A 23,740-nucleotide genomic window follows, 5' to 3' on the forward strand; every position below is an offset into this window, starting at 1 on the left:
ATATAAAGACCACATTATTGCCCATGCTTTGGACACTTAAGCCAATTTATGTATTCAAAACGGTTTACCCAAGCACTCTTGTCATTGAGGCAGACAAAGGGACACAGAAGTTAATTTTCAGTTCAACTCGATTTTATTAACAAAATATTCCTTCGTTTAAAAAAAGTGAGCATTTTCCAAATTCCCGCAATATTTACTCTCTATATAACTCTATCTGAGAAAGGAGAATGTAGTCATTATAATGAAGACAGCCAGGTGGACGCTATGGAATATGTGTTCCTTGATTGGGGCTGTCATTCTGTTCCATTCAAGGAGCCCTGGCTGACAGATATAAACAGGAGTGTCAAGCTTTCTGTTGAGTTGGCTCTGGGGATGCTGGATCAGTGTCAAGGACTCTTCACGTGTAAATAAAGGGTGACTTGGTGATGAGATACCAATCTCTGAGGAGTTATTTCAATAACGATGTGGTAAAAATACACTGCTGAAGAAATCGGCCTGCAACAGTTACTTTTGATCATGGGAACTGCAGATGCTGGAGAATCCCAGATAACAAAGTGTGGAGCTGGATGAACACAGCAGGCCAAGCAGCATCTCAGGAGCACAAAAGCTGACGTTTTGGGCCTAGACACTTCATCAGAGAGGGGCATGGGGAGAGGGAACTGGAATAAGTAGGGAGAGAGGGGGAGGCGGACTGAAGATGGAGAGAAAACAAGATAGGTGGAGAGGAGAGTATCTCCTCACCTATACTCTCCTCTCTACCTATCTTGTTTTCTCTCCATCTTCGGTCCGCCTCCCCCCTCTCCCTATTTATTCCAGTTCCCTCTCCCCATGCTCCTCTCTGATGAAGGGTCTCGGCCCGAAATGTCAGCTTTTGTGCTCCTGAGATGCTGCTTGGCCTGCTGTGTTCATCCAGCTCCACACTTTGTTAACAGCTACCTTTTGAATTGGGTTAAGCATTTCAGGCATCTTACCATTATTTAGGAAGCTTCACTCATTCAATCCTGCCATTGAAGACTGGGCTGACTTTTGTGGAGAGAATGCGTTATTTTGTCTGGGCAAATGGCATTGGGACAGATGAAAAGCAATGTGTAATTTTCCTGACAGATTGTGGACCCGCAGTTTTTTTTATATTATTAGGAGCCTTTATTTAACTGAGGTACCAGACGTTAAAACCTCTCACCAGTTGACAGATTTAGTTAAGAAATATCACAACCCCAAGGCCCCTTTAATTCTGAAACGCTATAGGATTTTCTCAGATTCCCAAGCTACCATGTCGGGAACTTTAATGAGGTTATGATGACTGGCAGAGGCATGTGGCTTTGGTTTAACCCTTAATGAGGTGCTGCGGGGTTACTAATGTAACCATGCAAGTGTGCCTACTAGTTGAACTGCAACTAAACTTCAAATAGGCACTACAACTGGCTTTGTCGTTAGAAAATGCAGCAAATGCAGCACCTGAGTTACAGGGTATACCAATAGAAATAGACACCATCACCATCACGCTGACTGAGCTTGCGGGACACCACTTAAATGAAGGCAATTGCATGGCCTCACTCAGGATGTGTACTGAACAGAGGGACTCTAGGTCAGTCCGCAGCAAGGCCACAAAATAAAGCCTTGGTTTGGCCAAACTGTGAAAATTTACTTCAGGATTTGGGCTGGCAAGCCGTTGTAGTTGCTGGGCAGTACGTGGACTGGAGAAACTAAGAGTCCCCCAGGGCTAAATTGGATGAGAAAACTCATAGTCCAGTATCCAGGAGAGTATGCACCCTGGAAAGTCCATTATCATCTGGTTTGGAACAGTTAAATTGCTTAGCAACACCAAAATGGCCACCCAATTGTCATAGAGGCTGATACAAATGTGACTACAAGTGATTGCAGAGCATGCCTTTAACAAAATTCACTCTTGGCTAGACTGAGAGCCTATACCAGAGAACTTTTATAAATTAAGGGTCTCACGAGAAACAACTGGCTCAGACCCAAGCCTCAGAGATAGTAAGAACTGCAGATGATGGAGCCAGAGTCTGGAGCTGTAGGAATACAACAGGCCAGGCAGCATCAGAGGAGCAGGAAAGTTGATATCTTGAGCCGGGACTCTTCTTTAGAAATGGGAAGGGCGAAGGAGCTCAGAAATAAATAGAGAAGAGCAGGGCTGGGAAAGGGATGTGGGATGGTGAAAGGTGCGTGCAGGCAGGGAGTGATGGGGTAAGGTCAGTGAGGTGGGAGGGGTGGATAAGTGGGGGAGAAGATGGACAGGTTGTGTCAGGTCAAGGAGGCAGGGATGAGCAGGAGGGTTGCTCGTGGTCCAAGACCGGGGGTGGAAGATTCTGAAACTGGTAAAATCCACATTTAGGCCACTGGGCTGTAGGCTCCTGAGGCGGAATATAAGGTGCTGGTCCTCCAGTTTCCGGTGACATTGTGACACCATCCCGCCTACCTACCCCAGCATCACCCCTCCTCTCTCTATTTGTTTCTGAGCTCCTTTCACCCTTTCCTGCTTCTCTGATGCTGCCTGGCCTGCTGTGTTCCTCCAGTTCCACACTGTTATCTCAGACCCAAGTCTGTTGGGGCAAAATTGGTTGAGAAAGATTCAACTTGATGGGCTCAACATTTTTTGAGGAGGAAAATGGTTGCCTGTGTGAGGTCCAATTTAAATACCCCAAAGTTTTTCAGGAAGGTTGACGGACTATCAAAGGGGCCGAGGCCACCTTGCATGTTGACCAGGATGCAAGTCTGTGATTTTGCAAGGCTTGCCCAGTGCCATTGGCCTTAGGTGCAAAAGTAGAAGCAGAAATCAGGAGGCTGGAAAGCGAAGGAATCATCAAAACAGCACATTTTGTGGAATGGGAGGCACTAGTCACACCAACTGTGAAGCCTGACAGCTTGTTTTGCCTTTGTTGAGATTTTAAACAAAAGGTGAACTGCCTTTTGCAGCTGGATAAATGCCCAATCCCTCACGTAGAGGACTTGTACGCAAAACTGGCAGGAGTGTTGTCCTTCACCAACCGGGACACGAGCCATATGTACCTGCAGTTAGAGTTAGATGAGGATTCGCTGAGATCTGCTACAATTAATACCCCTAAGTGTGTGTATCAACATACAAGACTGCTTTTTAGGGTATCATCAGCCTCTGCAATTTTTCAGCAAACGATGGAGAGCATTTGACCAGGCCTACCCCCGGTCACCATTCATCTGGATGACGTGCTAATAACAGGGAACGCCAATAAAGAGCATTAAGAATACTTGGGCATAGTCCTAAGACATTTTCCCAAGGTGGGTAAATGCCTTAGAAGGGACAAATGTGTGTTCCAGGCATGTTAAGTTACTTCCTTGAGCTGCGGAGTTGATAAGACTATGTTATATCTGTTGGAAGTTTGCGGAGTGGACTTGTTGGGCCGAAGGACCTGTTTCCACACTGTAGGGAATCTAATCTAATCTAATATAATTTAATCACAGATGTCCGAGCTCCTATGTCTGTACCAAAGCTTAGCGCTTTCCTTAGACTGGTGAATTATTATGGAAAATTCATACATAATCAGGCTTCTATCCTGGCACTGTTATCTACTCTTGAAAAAAGGCTAGCAATGGAGATGGCCTCATAGCCACTAGGGGGAAGTGAAGAAGCAACTGTCATCATCTAAGATGTTGGAACACTATGATCCCATGAGATATGATGCTGACAGACAATGCATTCCTGTATGGTATCATACATCCAATACAAATGAAGAGGAACCCCAGCCGTGTATGCTTCCCATACTTCGGCTGATGCAGAGCACAAGTAATCCCAAAGAGAGGAGGAAGGTTTGATAGGCACCTTTCGTGTGAAAAAGTTCCGCCAATACCTTTATAGATGTAAATTTGTAATAATAACAGACCAGTAGCTTGGGCTACTAAAGGGGACAAGGCCATGCCAAGCGTAGCTTCAGTTCGAGTTCAGCGGTGGTTCTCATTCTAAATGCAATTAACAATACAGTATGCACCACCCATTTCTGATCCTGAGTCAGAGTAATCAGACCCAGTATGACAACACCCCAGGAGAATCTACAAGAAAAAGAACAGGACCCCATCCTTAGACTTAGAAGGGAAGATGTAGTGATTGTAATGATGTCAGCCAGGTTGACCTTATAGACTGAGTTCCCTGATTGGGGCTGTTAATCTGGTCCAACTGGGGAGCCCTGGCTGACAGATATAAATAGGAGTGTCAGGGGTTCTGTTAGCTCTTACAACTGGTACATAGATAATTGAAGGGTGATTTGGTGAGTAGATACTGGCCTCTGTGAAGTTATTTCAAATATTACCTGTAACAGTGCATGTTTTTGAGCTGGACTGTTGGAATCTCCTTTCACTCCCATATAAGGCTGGCTCTCTTCCACAAAAGTGGTTTTTACAGGTCAAGCATATCTTCCCTGGGTCTTCTTGGGTTGCTGCATGGCTTTGTGCCGCGAGTCTTGCTGCGAGTCTTTGCCAAGGGATGGCTTCCAGCTGTTTGTTTTTAATTCCCTTCACCCTGGACCTCCCAGAATGTCGCCTTTTGCCAGTGGGGGTCATGAGCGGGGTTCAAATCATTAATGTGATCACACCCAACACACTTCACTATTGCTATGCCAGCGGGCTGTAGCATGCGTGTCTTCGGGCACAGTCTGGGAGTTAAGAGGCTTAGAGTCATAATAATCCGATAGCACAGAGACAGGCCCTTTGCTCCAAACTGGTCCGTGCCAACCAAAGAGTCCATCCATGCTAAGCCCATTTCCCTGCACTTGGCCCATATCCTTCTAAACCTTTCCTGTCAATGAATTGTTCCAAATGCCTTGTAAGTGTACCTGCCTTGACCACTTGCACTGGCAGTTCATTTCATGTGCGTTCATCCCCTGTGTAAAAACATTGCCACACACGCTCTCATTTATTCTTTCCCCTCTTAGCTTAAATTGATATCCTGTAGTCCTGTATTCCTCAGCTCTGGGAAAAAAAACTCAGTGCATTCACTCTATCCAGGCCTTTCATGACCTTACACACTTCTATAAGATCCCCCCTCAGTCTCCTATGCTCTGAAGAAAAAGTCCCAGCATGTCCAATCTCTCCCTCGAACTCAGTCCCTTGAGTCCTGGCAACATGCTTATAAATTTCTTCTGCACTATTCCAAATTAATAGCAAGGTGATCAAAACCGAACACAATACTCCAAGTGTGGCCTGACCAACGTCATGTACAACTGCAGCATAACTTCCCAACTTCTATGCTCAGTACCCTGACCGATGAAGGCCAGTATGCCAAAAGCCTTCTTCATTACCCTCTCTACCTGTAACTCCACTTTCAAGTTCCCAAGTCTTCATGTCATTCTCCATGGTAAGCATAGAGGAGAAGTATTCATTGAGGTCCTCATCCCTCTCTTGTGGTTTGACACATATGTATCCACTTTGGTCCTTGAGGGGTCCTATTCTCTTTCTAGTTATTCTTTTTCCTTCAACATACTTAAAGAATCTCTTTGGATTCACCCTCATCTTCTCAGCTAAAGCTGTCTCATGCCCCCTTTTTGCCCTCCTGATTTCTTTCTTCAGTAAACTACTGTATACCCTGCATACCTCCAGGGATTCCCTTGATCCCAGCTGTCTATTCCTGAGCCATGCTGCCATTTTTCTGGTCAAAGCCTCCATATCTCTCGTCATACAGAGTTCCCTACTCCTGCCAACCTTAACCTTCACCCTCACAGGAACATATAGACCTTGCACTCACACTTTTAAAGGCGTCCCACTTCCCAGAGATCCCTTTGCCTACAAACAAGCTACTTCAATCAACCCCTGCAAGCTCCTGCCTAATTCAGTCAAAATTTGCCTTGCCCCAATTTACAACTTGAACCTGTGGACCAGTTTTGTCTTTTTCCAAAACCATAATCGAACTTTGATCACATGCCCATAGTTGTTCTTCAACAAATAACCACTAGGCTAGTTTTAACTCATTTTACCTGAGCCTTTGTAATTCCTTTCACCTTGGTTTCCACTGTTCTGTGTAACTGATCACTGCATGCTGTTCAATTTAGTTTGGCCAATTTTCTGTCAGGCCCAATGTCTCCAGCTGTGGGTCCCACCCATTTATCCCTTGAAGCGTCTAACCAAACTAAGATTACAGGCTCAGACCATGTTCTTATGCAGGTACATATCAAGTCACCAATGAATAGCCTAACTGCCTATCTTGGTTCCCCATTGTAGGCAGACAACAATACCCTATGCACTAACCTCTTTATGCATATCAATAAGTTTGACAGTCTTAGATACGAATAACTTAATACATAACTTGAGAATTAGCCACTATTTATGTATGCTGGCTTGCCCTCATACCTCTTTGACAATTAGCAGCACTCAATAGAGTAAAATTCATACATGCACCAATTAACAGAGTCTTTTCACGTTGCAGTCTGAGTTAATTAATTTCTTGGCTCCAACTGTAGGAGTATAGAGTCCATAGTTAGTTTCTGGATGAGTTCCTTCTTCCAGCAGACAAATTTCACCATGAGAATGGTGAGGTAGATCAAAGTAAACAGGATGAACAACACAGTCAACTGTGATAGGAGACACATCCATGGATGTAAACGCATGTTTAAGCCCAGACCCAGAGGTCAACCCACCAATTAGTCACTCTGATTCCCTGATATGCTATGAATTTGCTCTGCCTGCTGAATGACAGTAGCAAAAACTTTTATATGCATTTGTAGGGCAGGCCATGATCTATTAGTGTTTTCGCTAGATTATTAATCCATCAATTCAGCTAATGTTAGAACATAGAACATAGAACATAGAACAGTACAGCACAGAACAGGCCCTTCAGCCCACAATGTTGTGCCGACCATTGATCCTCATGTATGCACCCTCAAATTTCTGTGACCATATACATGTCCAGCAGTCTCTTAAATGACCCCAATGACCTTGCTTCCACAACTGCTGCTGGCAACGCATTCCATGCTCTCACAACTCTCTGCGTAAAGAACCTGCCTCTGACATCCCCTCTATACTTTCCACCAACCAGCTTAAAACTATGACCCCTCGTGCTAGCCATTTCCGCCCTGGGAAATAGTCTCTGGCTATCAACTCTATCTATGCCTCTCATTATCTTGTATACCTCAATTAGGTCCCCTCTCCTCCTCCTTTTCTCCAATGAAAAGAGACCGAGCTCAGTCAACCTCTCTTCATAAGATAAGCCCTCCAGCCCAGGCAGCATCCTGGTAAACCTCCTCTGAACCCTCTCCAAAGCATCCACATCTTTCCTATAATAGGGCGCCCAGAACTGGACGCAGTATTCCAAGTGCGGTCTAACCAAAGTTTTATAGAGCTGCAACAAGATCTCACGACTCTTAAACTCAATCCCCCTGTTAATGAAAGCCAAAACACCATATGCTTTCTTAACAACCCTGTCCACTTGGGTGGCCATTTTAAGGGATCTATGTATCTGCACACCAAGATCCCTCTGTTCCTCCACGCTGCCAAGAATCCTATCCTTAATCCTGTACTCAGCTTTCAAATTCGACCTTCCAAAATGCATCACCTCGCATTTATCCAGGTTGAACTCCATCTGCCACCTCTCAGCCCATCTCTGCATCCTGTCAATGTCCCGCTGCAGCCTACAACAGCCCTCTACACTGTCAACGACACCTCCGACCTTTGTGTCGTCTGCAAACTTGCTGACCCATCCTTCAATTCCCTCGTCCAAGTCATTAATAAAAATTACAAACAGTAGAGGCCCAAGGACAGAGCCCTGTGGAACTCCACTCACCACTGACTTCCAGGCAGAATATTTTCCTTCTACTACTACTCGCTGTCTTCTGTTGGCCAGCCAATTCTGTATGTTCTGGGGACCTGGGTTCGAATTCCAGTGGTGTAATCTGAATTCAATAATAAAGAAAATTGGGAATTAAGAGTCCACTGATGACCATGAAAGCATTGTTGATTGTCACAAAACCCATCGGGTTCACTAATGTTCTTCTGGGAAGCAATTGTGTCATCGTCACTTGCTCTGGCCTACATGTGACTCCAGATGCCCAGCAATGTGGTTGACTCACAATTGCCCTCTGAAATGACCAAACAAGCCACCCAGTTATATCAGCCACTACATAGTCTCAAAGGGTGTTTCATCTGGCATCAACCAAGGGAACGGAAAAGTCAATGGCAGAAACAGCCCTGTCAACCCTGCAAAGACCTGCTTTCTAACATATAGGGGCTGACTAACTACAGGGGCTAGTACCAAAATTGGGAGAGCTATCTCACAGACTGAGCAAGCAACAGCCGGACATCGTCACACTCACAGAATCATACCTTACATACAATGTCCTGGACACCACTGTCACCATCCGTGGATATGTCTTGTCCCACCGGCAGGACAGACTCAGCCGAAGTGGCGGCACAATGCTGTTCAGTCAGTAGGAGTTGCTCTGGGAGTCCTCAACATTAACATGGAACTCCATGAAGTGCCATGGCTTCAGGCTGAATATGGGCCAGGAAACCTAGTTTGTCACGTACCATTCTCTTTTGGCTGATGAACTGGAATTCCTCTGTATTGAACAGCTCTGAGGATGGCAGTGGAACAAAATGTATTCTGAGTAGATATGTCATTGTCCACCACCTAGAATGCCTTGACAACAGTACTACTGATCAAGCTGGTTGGCTCCTAAAAGATACAGCTGCTACACTGGATCTGCAGCAGGCAGTGAGGGAACCAACAAGAGCAAAAAATACATTTGACCTCATCCTTACAAATTTGTCAGCTGCAAATGCATCTATGCATTACAGTTTCGGTAAGAGGGATCATCACTCAGTCCTTGTGGAGACAAAGTCCCGCCCTCACCGTGAGGATAACCTCCATAGTGTTGTATGGCACTATCATCATGCTAAATGGGACAGACTTCGAACAGATCTAGCAGTTCACTGCTGGAGAACCATGAAGCGCTATTGACCATCAACAGCCGCAGAATCTCCAGCACAATTTGCAACCTCCTCACCTGGCATATCCCCCACTCAACCATTATCATCAAGCCAGTGGATTCAGTTCTGGTTCAATGGAGAATTTAGGAGGGCATGTCAAGAGCAGCACCAGGCATACCTGAACATGCATCCAACAGATGAAGCTGCCAAACAGGGCTACTTGAATACCAAACAGCACAAGCAGCAGGTAATAGAGCTAGGCAGTCCTACAAGCAATAGATCAGATCTAAGCTCTGCAGACCTGTTACATCCAATTGTGAATGATGGCCTGCAATTAAACAACTCACTGAAGGAGGAGGAGGCTCCACAAATATCCCTATCCTCAATGAAGGAAGACCCCAGCACATCAGTGCTAAAGATAAGGCTGAAACAGTCACTGCAACCTCCAGCCAGAAGTGCCAAGTGGTTGATTCATTTTGGCCTCCTCCAGTGGTCTCAACATTCCCGCTACCAGTCTTCAGCCAACTTAATTCATTCCAAGTGATATCAAAAAACAGGTTGGAGACACTGGATACTGGAAAGTCTGTAGGCTATGACAGCATTCTGGCAACAGTACTGAAGATTTCTGTTGCAGAACTTGTTGCTCCCCTAGTCTAGGACAGTTACAACATTAACATCGACCCAAAAATGTGGAAAATTGCCCAGGTGTGTCCTGTGCATAAAAAGTAGGACAAACCCAATCCAGACAATTATTTCCCCATCAGCTTTTTCTCAATCACGAATAAACTGATGGAAGGTGCCATTAAGCACCTGCTCGGTGACTCCCAGTTTGATTCTACCGTTGAATAATACAGAATTATCTCATCGTCAGAATGTCAACACAAACTTACGTAGTAAACGTGGTTTGAATTCTCAAAGATCGAGGGTTTAAAACAATAATTCCTGGCAATTGAATTAAACTGGCATAGACATTCGTACATCATACTTATAGCAATTGTACTGAAGTCTTGTGCTGCAGAATTAGGGGTAGGTATGGTTAGCAGTGGTTAGCACTGCTGCCTGACAGCACTAGGAACCCAGGTTCAATTCCAGCCTCAGGTGACTGTCTGTGTAGACTTTGCGCATTCTTCCCATGTCTGCTTCAGTTTCCACTGGGTGCTCTGATTTCCTTCAACAGTCCAAAGATGTGCAAGCTAGTTGGATTCACCCTGCTAAATTATCCATAGTGCCTCAGGGATGTATTGGTCAGGCACAATAGCTATGGGAAATGTAGGATTAGGGGAATGGAACAGCTTGGCTAGGGGAACGGTAATGCCATAGAATCTCCACAGTATGGAAACAGGCCATTTGGCCCAACAAGTCGACAGCAACCCTCCAAACAGCATCCCACCCAGACCCATCCCCCAACCTTGATCACTACCACCTTCTTAAGGGAAACTTAGGAATGGACAATAAATGCTGGACAGCCAGTGGCACACACATTCCAGAAATGAAGTTTGAAAAATGCCATTTGTGTCTGGATCTGATATTTCTGGTAATAGTTCAGTGCCCATGTCGTACTTCTCCCAATAATTCCTGAAAAATTTGTCGCCACTGACATTGACAAAGATGTCATTCGTCTTTTGGATAGCAGTGAGCTTGACCAAGCGTACCTTGGATACTAAGTGTGGTGTACTACAAAAGGTGGTGTTGTGGATGTTACCTGTTGAAGGCCCATACTGATAGTGTTTTAGGGAAGTTGTGATGCCATATTTTTCCATCTGCGAAGCACTACCCCGGTGATGTCTGTATTCAGGCTCCATTTCTCTACAGTACAAATTAGATCAGCATTTGTGCAAAAAACCACACAAGGCATGTTGATTTGAATATATAGGGTCAGGGTACACAATTACTTCTGTTTGTTGAAATTTATCCAGTGTGGTAACTATGAGCATTCTCTGTTACTCAACAGCGTACGCAAAGGTGCTATCGTATTCTAACCATGCTCCGTCTTGCATGATGCTAACACTTCTCACCTTGAAGAATTGTAACCTATTTTGATTTGGCACTATGATTGGGGCCATCCCTATGGCCTTTCCTGGGGTCCCCTTACAATTGTCATTAAGCCACACCTTAGTCAGTTGTCATAACTGACACTTTGAAATTTTGGAGTGTCTCTTCCTACATGCTGTATCTGCTCATCACTGATCCAGGATGGGGCCTGTCCTCCTTAGCTTACTGAATGCTTTCCGTCAAATGTTCAATCATCAATTGGCTGTCGATGCCGCCAATGATCCTATTCTGCGGCTTACTGTCAATATCTGTTTTTCCTGGATCGTCTTGTTTATGGACCAGGTTGCCTTTTTAGCACCATTACTCAGTGTTGATCTGTCTGATTTTCTTTTTATTCCACTCTCGGCATCTTAGTGATTGTCCAGATTAAGTTGATCCAAGGTCTCTTTCACTTGCAGGGTTAAAGGTTTGAGCTCATTATCCAAATTAGCCAAATCAAGGCTATCGACTGTGGACGCTACATATCACCATGTCTAGGTCACTTCCCTGTGTCAAACTGTGTTTTTCGTCCTAATACCCAAAAGGCCAAATACAAGTTTAATTTTTGAAGTTGGGAAGGGCACCATGTTGGCGGCTGTGTTCCAGATAATTCTAACTTGTCACTGGTACCAATTTGTGGTAAGTGGTGTGTGTTGTTGTACAGGGTTTTGCCTGTGTGTTTTAAAACACACATTTTATGGCCCTAGGGTAGTCACAGAATTATAGTTTCTCGACAGTGTGGAAGAAAGCCATTCAGCCTCCATCAAGTCTCTCCGATCCTCCTTAGAGCATCCCGCCCGGACCCATTCCCATGCCCTATCTCTTAACCGTACACATCCCATAGCTAATTAACCTAAACTAACATTGCTGGAGTGTAGCAGGAAACTGGAGCACCACGCAGCTCCAGGGAGAATGTAGACTCCACACTGACAAGTCGCCTGATGGTGAAATTGAACCAAAGTCCTGGCACTGTGAGCCAGCAGTGCTAACCACTGAGCACCTGTGCCACCCCAGAGCAAGCATCTATCCTTGAACAACTACATAGGATTGCACTTCTGGCTGGTTTTAGCCCATTTCTAATTTCGTAAAGCAGTTGCCACTGTCCTTGGGCTAGAACAATAAATAGGACACATTCTTGGACAGACTGTCTCTAATTATCCCTTACGTTTGAGGGTCGCTGCACTCCAAGGCCTGCCTCTTCTGACCGGAGTTGATGGAAATGGCTGTGGTTCAGTTTTCATGTTTGAGATCTGAGGAGGGACAGTGTCCAAGGCTGGCCCACAATCCTGGTCTGGCTCAGTAATTAAGGCTGATGAAGGAATGGGATTGGGAATTTGGATTGAGTATGGATCAATGACTGGCCTGGGGTCTGAATCATGACTCAAGCCAGTTCCCTGGGAAGTATGTGGAGTTTTCGGCTGTTGCATTGGGCTCTGCAGGTCTTTAACTGACTGACGTGGTCCCACCCCAATTTTCCCGAATTTGGCAAAATTCTGTGCACGATGGCTTGGCCTTGCCAACCATTGGTGGGAACTTGAATATCTAGAGCCAGGAATGTTCGTGTGTGGAAGATTTGTCATGTTACCTGCTGCTGTACCTGGAACTCTTCAAAGTTTGCTTTCCCATCAAAGTATGCCTTACTCCACTTCTTTCATTTTGCCATTCTGATGGCCACTGCTTTATGTGCGGCCTATAAATCTTCTAGTAGAATTTTTGCGGTTTTCCTGTGGCAGAGAGCTTTGATCTCAAGCAAGCCCAGTGTGAAGAGGATCCTGCCATTAAAACATGGGGATTTTAAATCTAGTTGAACTGGAGGATGAACTCCTTATGAGCATGATGACAGTGTTTTGCTGGATACTTCTTACAGCATCCCTTTGAGGGTGTGATTCTTCCTGTCTACAGTCTTGTTGGTTTCAGGACAGGAGACCATGTGGAACTTTGTCTGACACCAAATATATTCATCACCACTTGCATAACCTGAGCTGTGAAATGGGTTCCTTGGTCGAAATCTGTACTACAGGGAAGTCCCCATCTAGTGAAAACATGCTGAATTAAGGTGTCAGCTGCTAATTTGTTCAAGTGGGGAATACCTTTACCATTGGCTAAAAATGTCTACGAAGACCAATGTATACTCTTATTCCCTTTATAGGGTGGTAGGGGGATGAATTTGATCTATTTGAAGGTAATCCACAGTCCTGCTACTGGCTTTGTACAGCTTAACTGTCTTCCATTGGCATGCTGACAATGTGGCACATTGTCTGGATTGCTCTGGGCATAGATCATACAATTCTCAACATGTTTTGTCTTTTCCCATTTCTGGCCCCCAAAACAATTCCTTAATTCTATAAGTCACCGCTTCTGTCCCTTGGTGACCCTAGCCATTATGGCATTGATAAATCACTTGATTTTGGTCCTGGACTGATACCACATACCATCTATCTTTGCCAGCAAAAAGGTCCTTAGTAATTAACTTGACCTCCCACTCAGTATATGAAGTGGGCTTCATTCCATCCTGTACTTGCTTTAACTTGGTGTTGCTGCTCTGAGCCTGTACCAGATCTTTGACCTTAGTTTGATTCACAAGGATGGTGTCTGTTCTAGAAGGAGGAGGCTGCCATGGTTTTCCCTCATCAGCACCCTGCTTCGCTAAATTGCCTGCCTTTATGTTCCCAGCTGGAGAGGTTTGATTGTAGTCTCTAACCTCAATGATGCCGTATTTGCCGCCTTCGGCAATTTGGAGAATAAGTGTGTGCAGGGCTGCAGACCACAGTATCCCGACCCGAAACAACAACTTTCCTGCTCCTCTGATGCTATGTGAACTGCTGTGTTTCTCCAGCTCTACACTGTGTTGTATCTGACTCCAGCATCTGCAGTTCTTGCTATTTCTGAATGCTTTCTCTTCACTAAGATGAATGCTCCAGCCTGCCACAGTTCCAAGAGGTCAATTAAACTGTTGCCGGTGAACACATACATGCTGTCTGAGTGAATGCTTACTGGTAGGGAAAAGTTTTCAGGCTATCTTACTACGTAGGCTCCAGTCGTTGGCTCTGCAGCCAGAGTACTCATTTTGTTGAGGAGCTTCAGTGCTAACTGTTCAAGGGTTTTACTTCTGTGACTCCTCATATATATTCCATTGCCTGTCTTTCAGTGTCCATTCTCCATGGTAGAGGATCTGCCTATAGATGTTCTTATACGGTAGGTCAGTGGTTAATGCTGCTGCGTCACAGCACCAGGGAAATGGGTTTGATTCCGGAGTTGGGTGGCTGTCTGTGCGGAGTTTGCACTTTCTCCCCATGCCTGCATGGGTTTTCTCCCACATTCTAAAGATGTGCAGGTTAGGTGAATTGGCCATGCTACTTTGCCCATAGTTTCCAGGGATGCGTAAGTTAGGTGGGTTAGACATGGAAAATGCAGAGTTGCAGGGATAGGATTGGGGGATGGCTGTGGTTGGGATACTCTTTGCAGGGTCAGTGTGGACTCAGTGGCCGAATGGCCTGATTCCACACTGTAGGGATTATATGATTGTATTATACAAGGAGTCTCTCCTCTGCTCCCAGATTCCTTAGGTCTTCCACTGTTTTGCTTTGACCCTTGGGGCCATTTTTGCCACTACCTGGTACTCATGGAGTTCTCTTCCATGGCTCAAATTGTTAGCAACGAAGGTGGACACTTTGATACTAATTGCAATGGCACAACATTAGATCATGGGGTAACGTTAGGATCCAGTTTGCTATGCAGTTTTGGCTAACTGTACTGTTTAATCCTGCCATCCAGCCAAAGTTGAATGGAGGTGTTCTCTGTCAGAATGATTAGGAGGTTCAGGTCAATAACACAGGCAAAATTTCATACTGCCCAGAATATGGCTAGCGACTGGTTCTCACGCACAGAGAACCCTTGCTGGACTAGTGAAAAAGTAAGGGAGGCATAGGCTACTATTGCAAGTTTATTGCGTTATTCTTGGAGATGTACAGTTGCCAATGTGGCATTCATGGCAGTGGGATATTTTGGATCAGGTTCTTGCTACGGTGGCCTGCAGTAATTCAGCAACAGCATCTGTGTACTGTTCAGTCCATTCCCATGGGCCATTCCTTTTAAAGAGGTTTGAGAATGGGCAGCTTTAGTGACAAAACCAGTAATGTGATTTTGACATTATCCCACAAAGCTGAGAGAGTAATGCAACAAGCTCAAGTCTCCGGGGAGGGAAAATTGACCTGAATGGATTTCACTTCTATTTCGTGTTTCTCCAGAGCTATCATAGTTCCCAAGTATGAGACCTTGGACCGCATGATCTGTGTCTTTTTGGGTTTAATTTTTAATCCCACAGTAGATAGGAGGCTTAACAGTTCCTTTAACAGTGTTCAATGTTTGGTCCTTGTCTCTGTCTGTAGAAGATTGTTCATCTACTATACCAAGCAGTTTGGGAAAATCTGTCCAATCCTTTAGTCTGCCTTTGAATTGTTATTAACAGATAATTTTGAAAACCCAGGCCATGCAGGTCCATGCCCATTGCTGGCCCTGAAATGTGAAGGCAAATTTATATTGGCACTGTCAATGGAGGGGGAAATGGGCCAAAATCCATTACTAATGTCCACTACAGTGCAATATTTTGCCAGTGGGGCCTGCCCTATCATAGTTTGAGGACTGGTTGCTACTGTCGGTGTTGTGATTGGGGTGGTTCTGTTTCTGTAATTTTTGGTGAGCCACCATATTGTCAGGTTGTTGGTTGATTCTACAGTATGTAGAACTCCTTGTTTTAACAAACCGCCAATGACTTTGGCCACCTCCTCAACTGCCTGCTCAGGAAAAGTGTATTTGTCTTTGTGGCTTTGGGTCCAGTCCCTTTGTCACTACATCGCCCTGTATACAACCACAGTCATAATTTGTGGCTGGCAAGTGCAGTGTTGTGTTCCATGAGTTCTCAGTCATTTTGGTGGTCACTATGGCCTTATCAAGCTCAGGCATTTACTGAATACAACAATTGGCCAGATCAAAAGATAAATTAAACTTCCTCATAATGTCCAAGCCTAAAATGAGCTTGGATTCCATATGGAGATTACCCAACACTACTGGCTGATAGCAGTCCATGTCTCCCAGTTCAAGTTCGATGGTTCTTTGTTTGCCTCCTACTGTAGGTGGCCAGCAAATCCAATCAGAAGGGTTTTCCTACAGGTGTGCAGTTTATCAAATCTCACAATATGTTAAGTGCCATTCTCCCCCATCAAAACTCAGTGGGATGTCCTTCCACCTTACCATTTACTAGGGGTCGACCCACATAGTTCTGCACACTCAGGAGTGACACAGCTGTGTCACGCTTTGGGGAGAGTATCCAACTAGGAGTGCAAGGAATTAGGAGATGGGATTTCCTCCACTAAATTTGGCTGTGTGATCTCACTCTTGATCCTTGCTCATGCGGCAGCAGTAACGGCCAGGTTACCCTGCAGACCCTGGTGAAGTGCCTGTGTGCCCAATATTATAGCAATTCCCTTGCAGTGGCAGCTGCTACCTCAGACCTCTCTATTGCTGATTCCCATCTCTCACTGTAGGATGGCTGTATGGAGGTAGATGGCTCCAAGAAACTTTCCTTGTTTCATTTGGCCCCTTCATTCCCCCACAGGGAATAGGGTTCAGGCTTTTATTTAGTGCATTTTTCCTTTGCCTTATTTGGGGTGCTCTGATCCATGAACCTCTTTCTCCTATGCCCAGGACATCTTCCTTATCACCCATCGTTCTGTGTGAGTATTGTCTGTTGGATCAAAATTTTTGCAGGCTTTCTTTGCTGCTCGGCAGCACGTGAGACAAGTGATCAGATCCAATTTGTCCTGTTTTGTAGTGTCAGCATAGTCTGCTCTAGGTTATGGAGGTTCCATGAACCGCGTTTGAGCATTTTCCCTTTCATTATCTATACTTAATTCCTCCACAGATCTCCCCTGTGGTATTTTGCAGTGGCTAGGATTGCCGTTTTTATGGCCGACAGATCCCCTCCTCCCATGTTCAGAGGATTGGATAAGGCAGAATGCTTCATAGGGTTCATGCACATTAACATTAATTTTACCTTTAACATCTCAATGTTGATGGGGGTCAGACTTGTAGACTGAAATGCAGGGATATTTTTGGCTATCTCCACCAATTGCGCCACCATAAATGAGGTTGTTCATGTATAAGTCTCAGACCTAATCTTCTCCCTTCTGAGATGAATGTAAAATTCAATCATATTGTGATCACTGTTACCTACGGTTACCTTAACTTTGAGACAATTGATTAATTCTGCCACATTAGACAATAGCAAGTCTGATATAATCTGCTTTCTGGTCAGTTCTGAGAAGGTATCTCAAAGGCATTAAATGAACTCCTAATCCAGGTTACTACTGGGGCCTAACTTATCCAATTTAGACTTAGATTGAAGTCTCTAATGATTATTGCTGCCCTATGTCCCAAGCAGGCAAAATCTTTTCTTGGACACCTTGCCCCATGTTGTGATCACTGTTACGAGGCATTTAGATCCCTCACTGCTGATTTCTTTCCTCTTCCCATTTGCAACAAAACCAATTATACATCATGATCTCCTGAACTAAGGTTGGACAAATTTCATTCTGATTAACAGTGCTACCTGGCCACTTTCGTCTAGTTTCCAATTGTTCTTGGACGTCATATATTCCTCATTATTCAGGACCCAATTCTTGTCATCCTGAGCCATCATTTCCATAATGGCTATCAGATCATATTTATTCACTTAAGTGTGCATTGTCAGTTCATTTATTTTGTTATGAATACTATGTGTATTCAAATATAGAGCCTTTAGTTTTGTCTATTCATTATCTTTGTAACATCTAGTCTTTGGTGCCCTTTTCTCTCTCTCTCTCTCTCTCTTTCTCTCTCTCTCTCTCTCTCCTTCCTACCTTTTTCTTGACTCTGCTCTACAATATACCACATCTTTCAAAATTTGGTCCCTTAGCCCCACTAATTCGTTTAATGCCCTCTTTAATTCCCTAATTATGCAATTCACTAGGTCACTTGGACCAGTACCGTTCAGGTTTAGAGAATCCCAGCAATACAGACCCTAATTTCTCCAGTACCGATACCAGTGACCCATGAAGTGAAACCCACTTATTCCACATTAGCCATATGCCACCTGTTCATTTCTCTCATTTTCAAGTACCTTGTGTCACTTCGCATGCAGCTCTGCTGATAATCCAGACATTATAACCTTTGAAATTCTGCTTTTCAATTTAATGCCAAGTTCCTCATATTCCCTACGCAGTACCTCTTTCAGAGTTCCACCTGTGTAATTTCTACCTACATGAGTCTGTGACCACTGGATCCTCTCCCTCCCACTAAGCTCCTTTCCAGCCCAAAACCTGGCAGTGGATAGGGAACATTGCCATCAGGACTCCTGCTATTTGCTGAAGTGAACTGTCAGCCCCCAACCTCCTCAGAATGGTATCTTCTTCTGGCTCTTATTCTTTTTCTTCAAAGTGTATTCCTACTTCTACAATTACTGATACTATGATACAACAATAACAACATTCCTAGATTCTCCCGCATTTTGTTGGCTTCCTGTTTGATGGATTCATGATGAGTTTGCACGTTCGCCCTGCAGCTCGCCACTCCTATCCAAACAAGGTGAGATAGCCTCAAGCCAATCTACGATTTGCAGAGTTTAATACTCCCATCCTCAGGGCCTCCTTCCCTGCCTTACTCAGAGTTACAACCTCCAGCTGCCGCCCACTGACAAAGTGAGAAGATGCTATCACAAGTCGTGTACCTACATCCTAATCCAAATATTCAAGTAGCTTTTCCCTCCCTGATATGTAGCAGGGTTTCTTTTTTAGCTTCCAGTTCATGAACTCTGAACAGAAGCTAATTCAACTTTAAACACTTAGTACAGATGTGTTTGCCCCAGAAATAATGGTATTCAGGAGCTCCCACTTGCTGCAGCATTGACACATCAGCTGAACTGCCATGAGTTTGAATTAGTTATTATTAAGTTATTTATGTTGTGTTTAATATATTTTAGTATCAAAATTGATGATAAAGTTAGGATGTTCAAATTTAGCAAAGAAAAGACCTTAACCACTTACCAGAAACTCAAACAGCTAGCTTCTTTCTCCATGTTAGGAGGAGAACCAAGTCCATTCAGCTCCAATGAATCGAGCTGTTACTCTGACTGCTGCTTCAGGATCTTCATCTTTTCTGCTACTCTCCTCCACCAAAGGCAGCATGGTGGCACAGTGTTTAGCACTGTTGCCTCACAGCACCCAGGTTCAATTCCAGCCTTAGGTGACTGTCTGTGGAATTTTCAACATTCTCCCCACATCTGCATGGGATTTCTCTGGGTAATCTGGTTTCCTCTCACAGTCCAAGGTGGTAGGTGGATTGGCCGTGCTAAACATCCCACTAGAGTCCAGGGATGTGCAGGTCACATGGGTTTGCCTTGGTAAAAAGTCCCATGCAGGTTCAGGGAATGGGTTGAGGAGGTGAGTCTGGATGGGATGCTCTTTGGAGGTTTGATGCAAATTCGATGAGGTGAATGACGTCTTTCTGTATGATAGGGATTCTAGGCTCCAGCTAGCTATAGGGAATCAGGATAATAAATGAAATGTTCCTTCCCGGCAAACTTAAGGAATCAAGTTTTTATTTAACATCATCAGAAATATGAGTATGAATTTATGTGTACGGACTAAAGAAATTCAAGGAAAATTCCTGTAAGTTTATTGCTGAGAAAGTTGATTTCTTTGAAGGCATTTTTCCCACACAGCAACACTTAACACATCCCAAATTTATGTAATTATGTAAGATGACATTGGAGATTTCAACGTTTGGAATGCTAACGGACATGCTGTGCAGTTGCCCACTTAAGCAGAAAGCAGGATTACAATAGGAACAACTTGAATCAGCCTAAGGACTTATTGCAGTAACTAAGACAACAGAATTGGAAGTGGAAATGAAGTTGCAATTTGTTTTTCTTAAATGTACGTACTTCGCTTCAAGTCTGTAACTGTAACTGTCCTGTTTATTAATAATCCGAAACTTCAGAGAACCCCTCCAAATGTATCACATTATATATTCTGCTTGCTTCTATTCACAGGAAAAAGGTCAATCATAAATAAATACAACTTAACTTTCATTTGCATACAAAGAGTTAGCATCTGGCTAACTTAATTGAGTTACCTGATGACAGACTGTGAGGGGGCAATGAAGGTGGTAATGTACTAAATGTATGTTGAAAGGCATTGGATAAAGTAAGATTTTGGTCAAGCTAATAGGGAGAAGCTATTTCCTCAACGAATTAGGTTCTTAACAAGAGGCCAAATTTGATATCCTAAAGTTTTGACGTTTTTATCCAATATGCCAGAATGGTTTGAGTTACTATGCTAAGCATAATGAGTATAACTTATCATTGTGTTAATACTATTAAATCATGCTCAAAACTGTGTTTTGCAACATTGGAACTTGACACTTATAGCAGAAAATGGAGGAAATGGACAGAATTGCATAGCAAATTAATACTTTTAGTGAAATGATCATACATTGAATCTGCAATTTTGTAATCAATCAGAAATATTTCTGGCTCTTAGCAGTAGTGTGGTAGCATAAACACTCAATTTAAATGCTCCTTGAATATGATTATATTATTTGACTTGACAGTTATTATATGGCTGAATCTCTGCTAAAATGAGCAGTTCAAATCAAAAATTCTTTACAATTGTTTGATAAATGAAGAGCAGTTGCAGAACGTAGTTGAACCCCAGAGGATGAATATTTCTACATTCCGATAAATGGAGATGAATGGCTTTTTCTTTGACAATTTTTTTTTGAACGAGATTCATGGTGGGCAGTCTGCCATAGCGCATATCAATGTTTTCCTCACAATCATCCTCCCTATAGCTTATTTGTTATGTAATTTTATAGTATGGCAACAGGCTTATTGAATCATGCAGCAGGAGAGACAGAGATGCACGCTGCTGCAGGGCTTTGCAGCATTCCACAGCACTTAAAATACTGCAAACCATAATCTGCCCTGCATAATGAAGTCCTGCACTCTTATCCTGAACAACAGGGCCCAAAAGGGCAACTTTGCTTTGCTAATAGGGATCTGAAACTGGCTATGAACAGGGTTGTCAAAAGAAGTGCAGTTCTTTTTCTGCTGACTGGCGAAGGACACCTTGCCGCCCGCTGTAGTCAGAGCAAATACATAGTGGACCAAGTTGATACAGTGTCCTGGGTTGACAAAAATGCCTATCAGTGTAGGAAGAAAGTCACTGATTTTCTGAACATCTCTGTCAGATATGCATATAGACCTGCACTCCATTACTGTAGCCATTGGAACTCAGCAGCATTGGCAAGGTGAGAGGGGAACAAGGGACCTTAACCTTACTTTAGGTAGCCCTTCCAGAAGGCACCCAAAGGGAGGAGAAGCAGCATGTAGACCCTCCTGAAACTTACTCTCAATACTCCAGAGGTACCCAAGCCCCACCATCATGAGCAGCAGAAGCACCTCCTCATTGAGCTCAGATTTTGTTCCACAAGACAACTCAACTCCTGTCCTTATTACAGCCTTGGTCCAAACATGGAAAAAGAGCTAAAGTCCAGAAGTAAGATTGATAGCCTTGACATTGAGGCAACATTGTACTGAATATGGTATCACAGACCCTGAGGAAAACTGGCATTGGAGAGAATCGGGGGCAAAATTCTCGACTGATTGGAGTCATACCTAGCCCAATATTAAAAACAAAACTATGATTGTTGAACACTAATTATCTCGACCCAGGGCTCAATGCAGGAGTTCCTTCAGGTAGTATCCTTGGCACAAATGTTGTCAACTGCTTCATTAATAAACTCTCTCCATCATAAGATCAAAAGTGAGAATGTTCGCTGATGACTGCAAAATGTTCAGTACCATTTTTGAAGCAGTCCAGTAAAACCTGGATGCAGAACATCCAGACTTAGACTGATAAATTACAATTAACGTTCACACCATAAAAACAAAGGGCATGACTATCTCCAATTAGCGAGAAGGTAACCATCGCCTGTGACTTTCAGTGGTATCACTGTCACTGAGTCCCCTATTAGTAACATCTTGGATGTTACCTGAGACCAGCCATGTAAATAACTTGGCTATAACAGTAAGTCAGTGGCTGGAACTCTGGTGAGTAATTTGCCTCAACTCATCAATGCCTGTCCGCTATACACAAGGCAAAAGTCGAGCGTCTGATACAATTTTCTCCACTTTGCTGGATTAGTGCAACTGCAGCAATATTCAAGAACTTCAGTATTATCTAGGACAAACTGGCATCCACCATCTTCAAAATTCACTCTGTTTTACTCGAAAAGCAGTGGTGGAATGATGGTGTGCCATCTACAAGATGAACTACAATAATTCACCAAGGTTTCTTCCTTAGTGCCTTCAAAACCTGTGAAATCTACCACCTCGAACAATGAGGGAACAGATCCATGAGAACCTCACCGTTTATGCATTCCCCTTCATGCCACTTACTGTCCTAACTTGGAACTGTCTTAATGTGCCTTCATTGTTATTGATTCAAAATCCTGCAACAACTACTTAACAGTACTGTGTGTATCCCCTTATCCGCTACTCCACAACGACAGCAATGGTTTAAGAAAGCACTTTCTCAAAAGAAATAAGGGATGGTAAACAAATACTGGCATACCCACATTCCAAGAAGCTGGAAATATGTTTGTTTTAAAATAGAACTTTGTTAAATGTGCATTAAAAACATTCAAAGAAAATTAAAAGCCCTTCCAAAAATTTGCAATTGATTTCCTTGTTGGTGTTGTGTAAAATGAACAGTCACTACAAATATTGTGCTGTGATTACTCTAATCATAAACACTAAAACAAAACAAAGTTTCACTTATAGGAAAGAGCTAATGTTGGTGTAAAAAAAGATGTAGTGGACTGACTTGAAAGCAAAACGTTCAATCTATTGTTGATAAAGCAAAAATATATAAAAAGGCAACTGAAAGGAATGACTTAAAATGAGGCCTTCATCAAACATTTTATGTAAGTAAGCAGACATTTTCATAGTGAGATGTTTTTTAAAAGTCTGTTGGTGAACTTGCTAAATTCTGAATTGATAATTTGAATATTTTAAAATCACACTCAACTCTAGGAACGTGCTACCTATTAAGTAATGTGCTGCTTTATTTGGCCCTAGTGCAAACAGTTGGAGCAGGAACTTCATCTTTTGAAAGAGCAGAACGAGGCATTGGCAAATAATACGACACAACCGACGACTGAAAACAATCAAGAACGTGCCTTGGAGGTAAATCTCTCACATTCTGAGTTAGATTAGGGTCGTAAACCATTGATGCCATTTCTGACCTACTGGTATCAGTTATGTACATATCAGTATTATTATCATATGGTACTTGCTGATAACTTTTAAACATAGGCACAGTGTCTTTCAATTTTATATTTTTCTGCTTTTATATTTTATATTATGTTTATTTTAATGTAAAATATCAAAATGGAAGGTAGGCAAATGGAAACTGATAATTCAATATTTATATTCAATCAAACTTCTGACATCTTTTTTATCTATTTATACTGCTTAGTTTTTTTTATCATTACCTGGAACTGGACAGTACATCTCTTTTTTAAAGAATATATTTATTCATGTTCATTATGTTTGAATTTACCTTTTACTTCTTATTAGTTAAGTCCATACCAGCAGTGGCCATTCAAGCCTTTAGTAGAGTTTAGCAGTTGATGTTTTTGTAGATTATTTCCAATTCATAAAACTAACACCTTTTACACAGTGATATGGCATAAATATATATGAGCT

General features: G+C 43.2%; 1 protein-coding gene across 4 annotated transcripts in view; it reads left to right on the forward strand.

Moving 5' to 3' along the window:
* The window catches only part of mipol1 (mirror-image polydactyly 1), a 322,904-nt gene that overhangs the window by 170,386 nt on the left and 128,778 nt on the right, over positions 1-23,740 (forward strand). For all 4 annotated transcript variants that reach the window (XM_048538585.2, XM_059649194.1, XM_048538584.2 and 1 more), the window contains one exon: positions 23,111-23,218. In XM_048538585.2, the coding sequence (XP_048394542.2) occupies positions 23,111-23,218 (108 nt within the window). The remainder of the gene's footprint in view (positions 1-23,110; positions 23,219-23,740) is intronic.

Source organism: Stegostoma tigrinum, chromosome 10 (genome assembly GCF_030684315.1).
Source record: "Stegostoma tigrinum isolate sSteTig4 chromosome 10, sSteTig4.hap1, whole genome shotgun sequence".
Classification (NCBI taxonomy): Eukaryota; Metazoa; Chordata; class Chondrichthyes; order Orectolobiformes; family Stegostomatidae; genus Stegostoma; species Stegostoma tigrinum.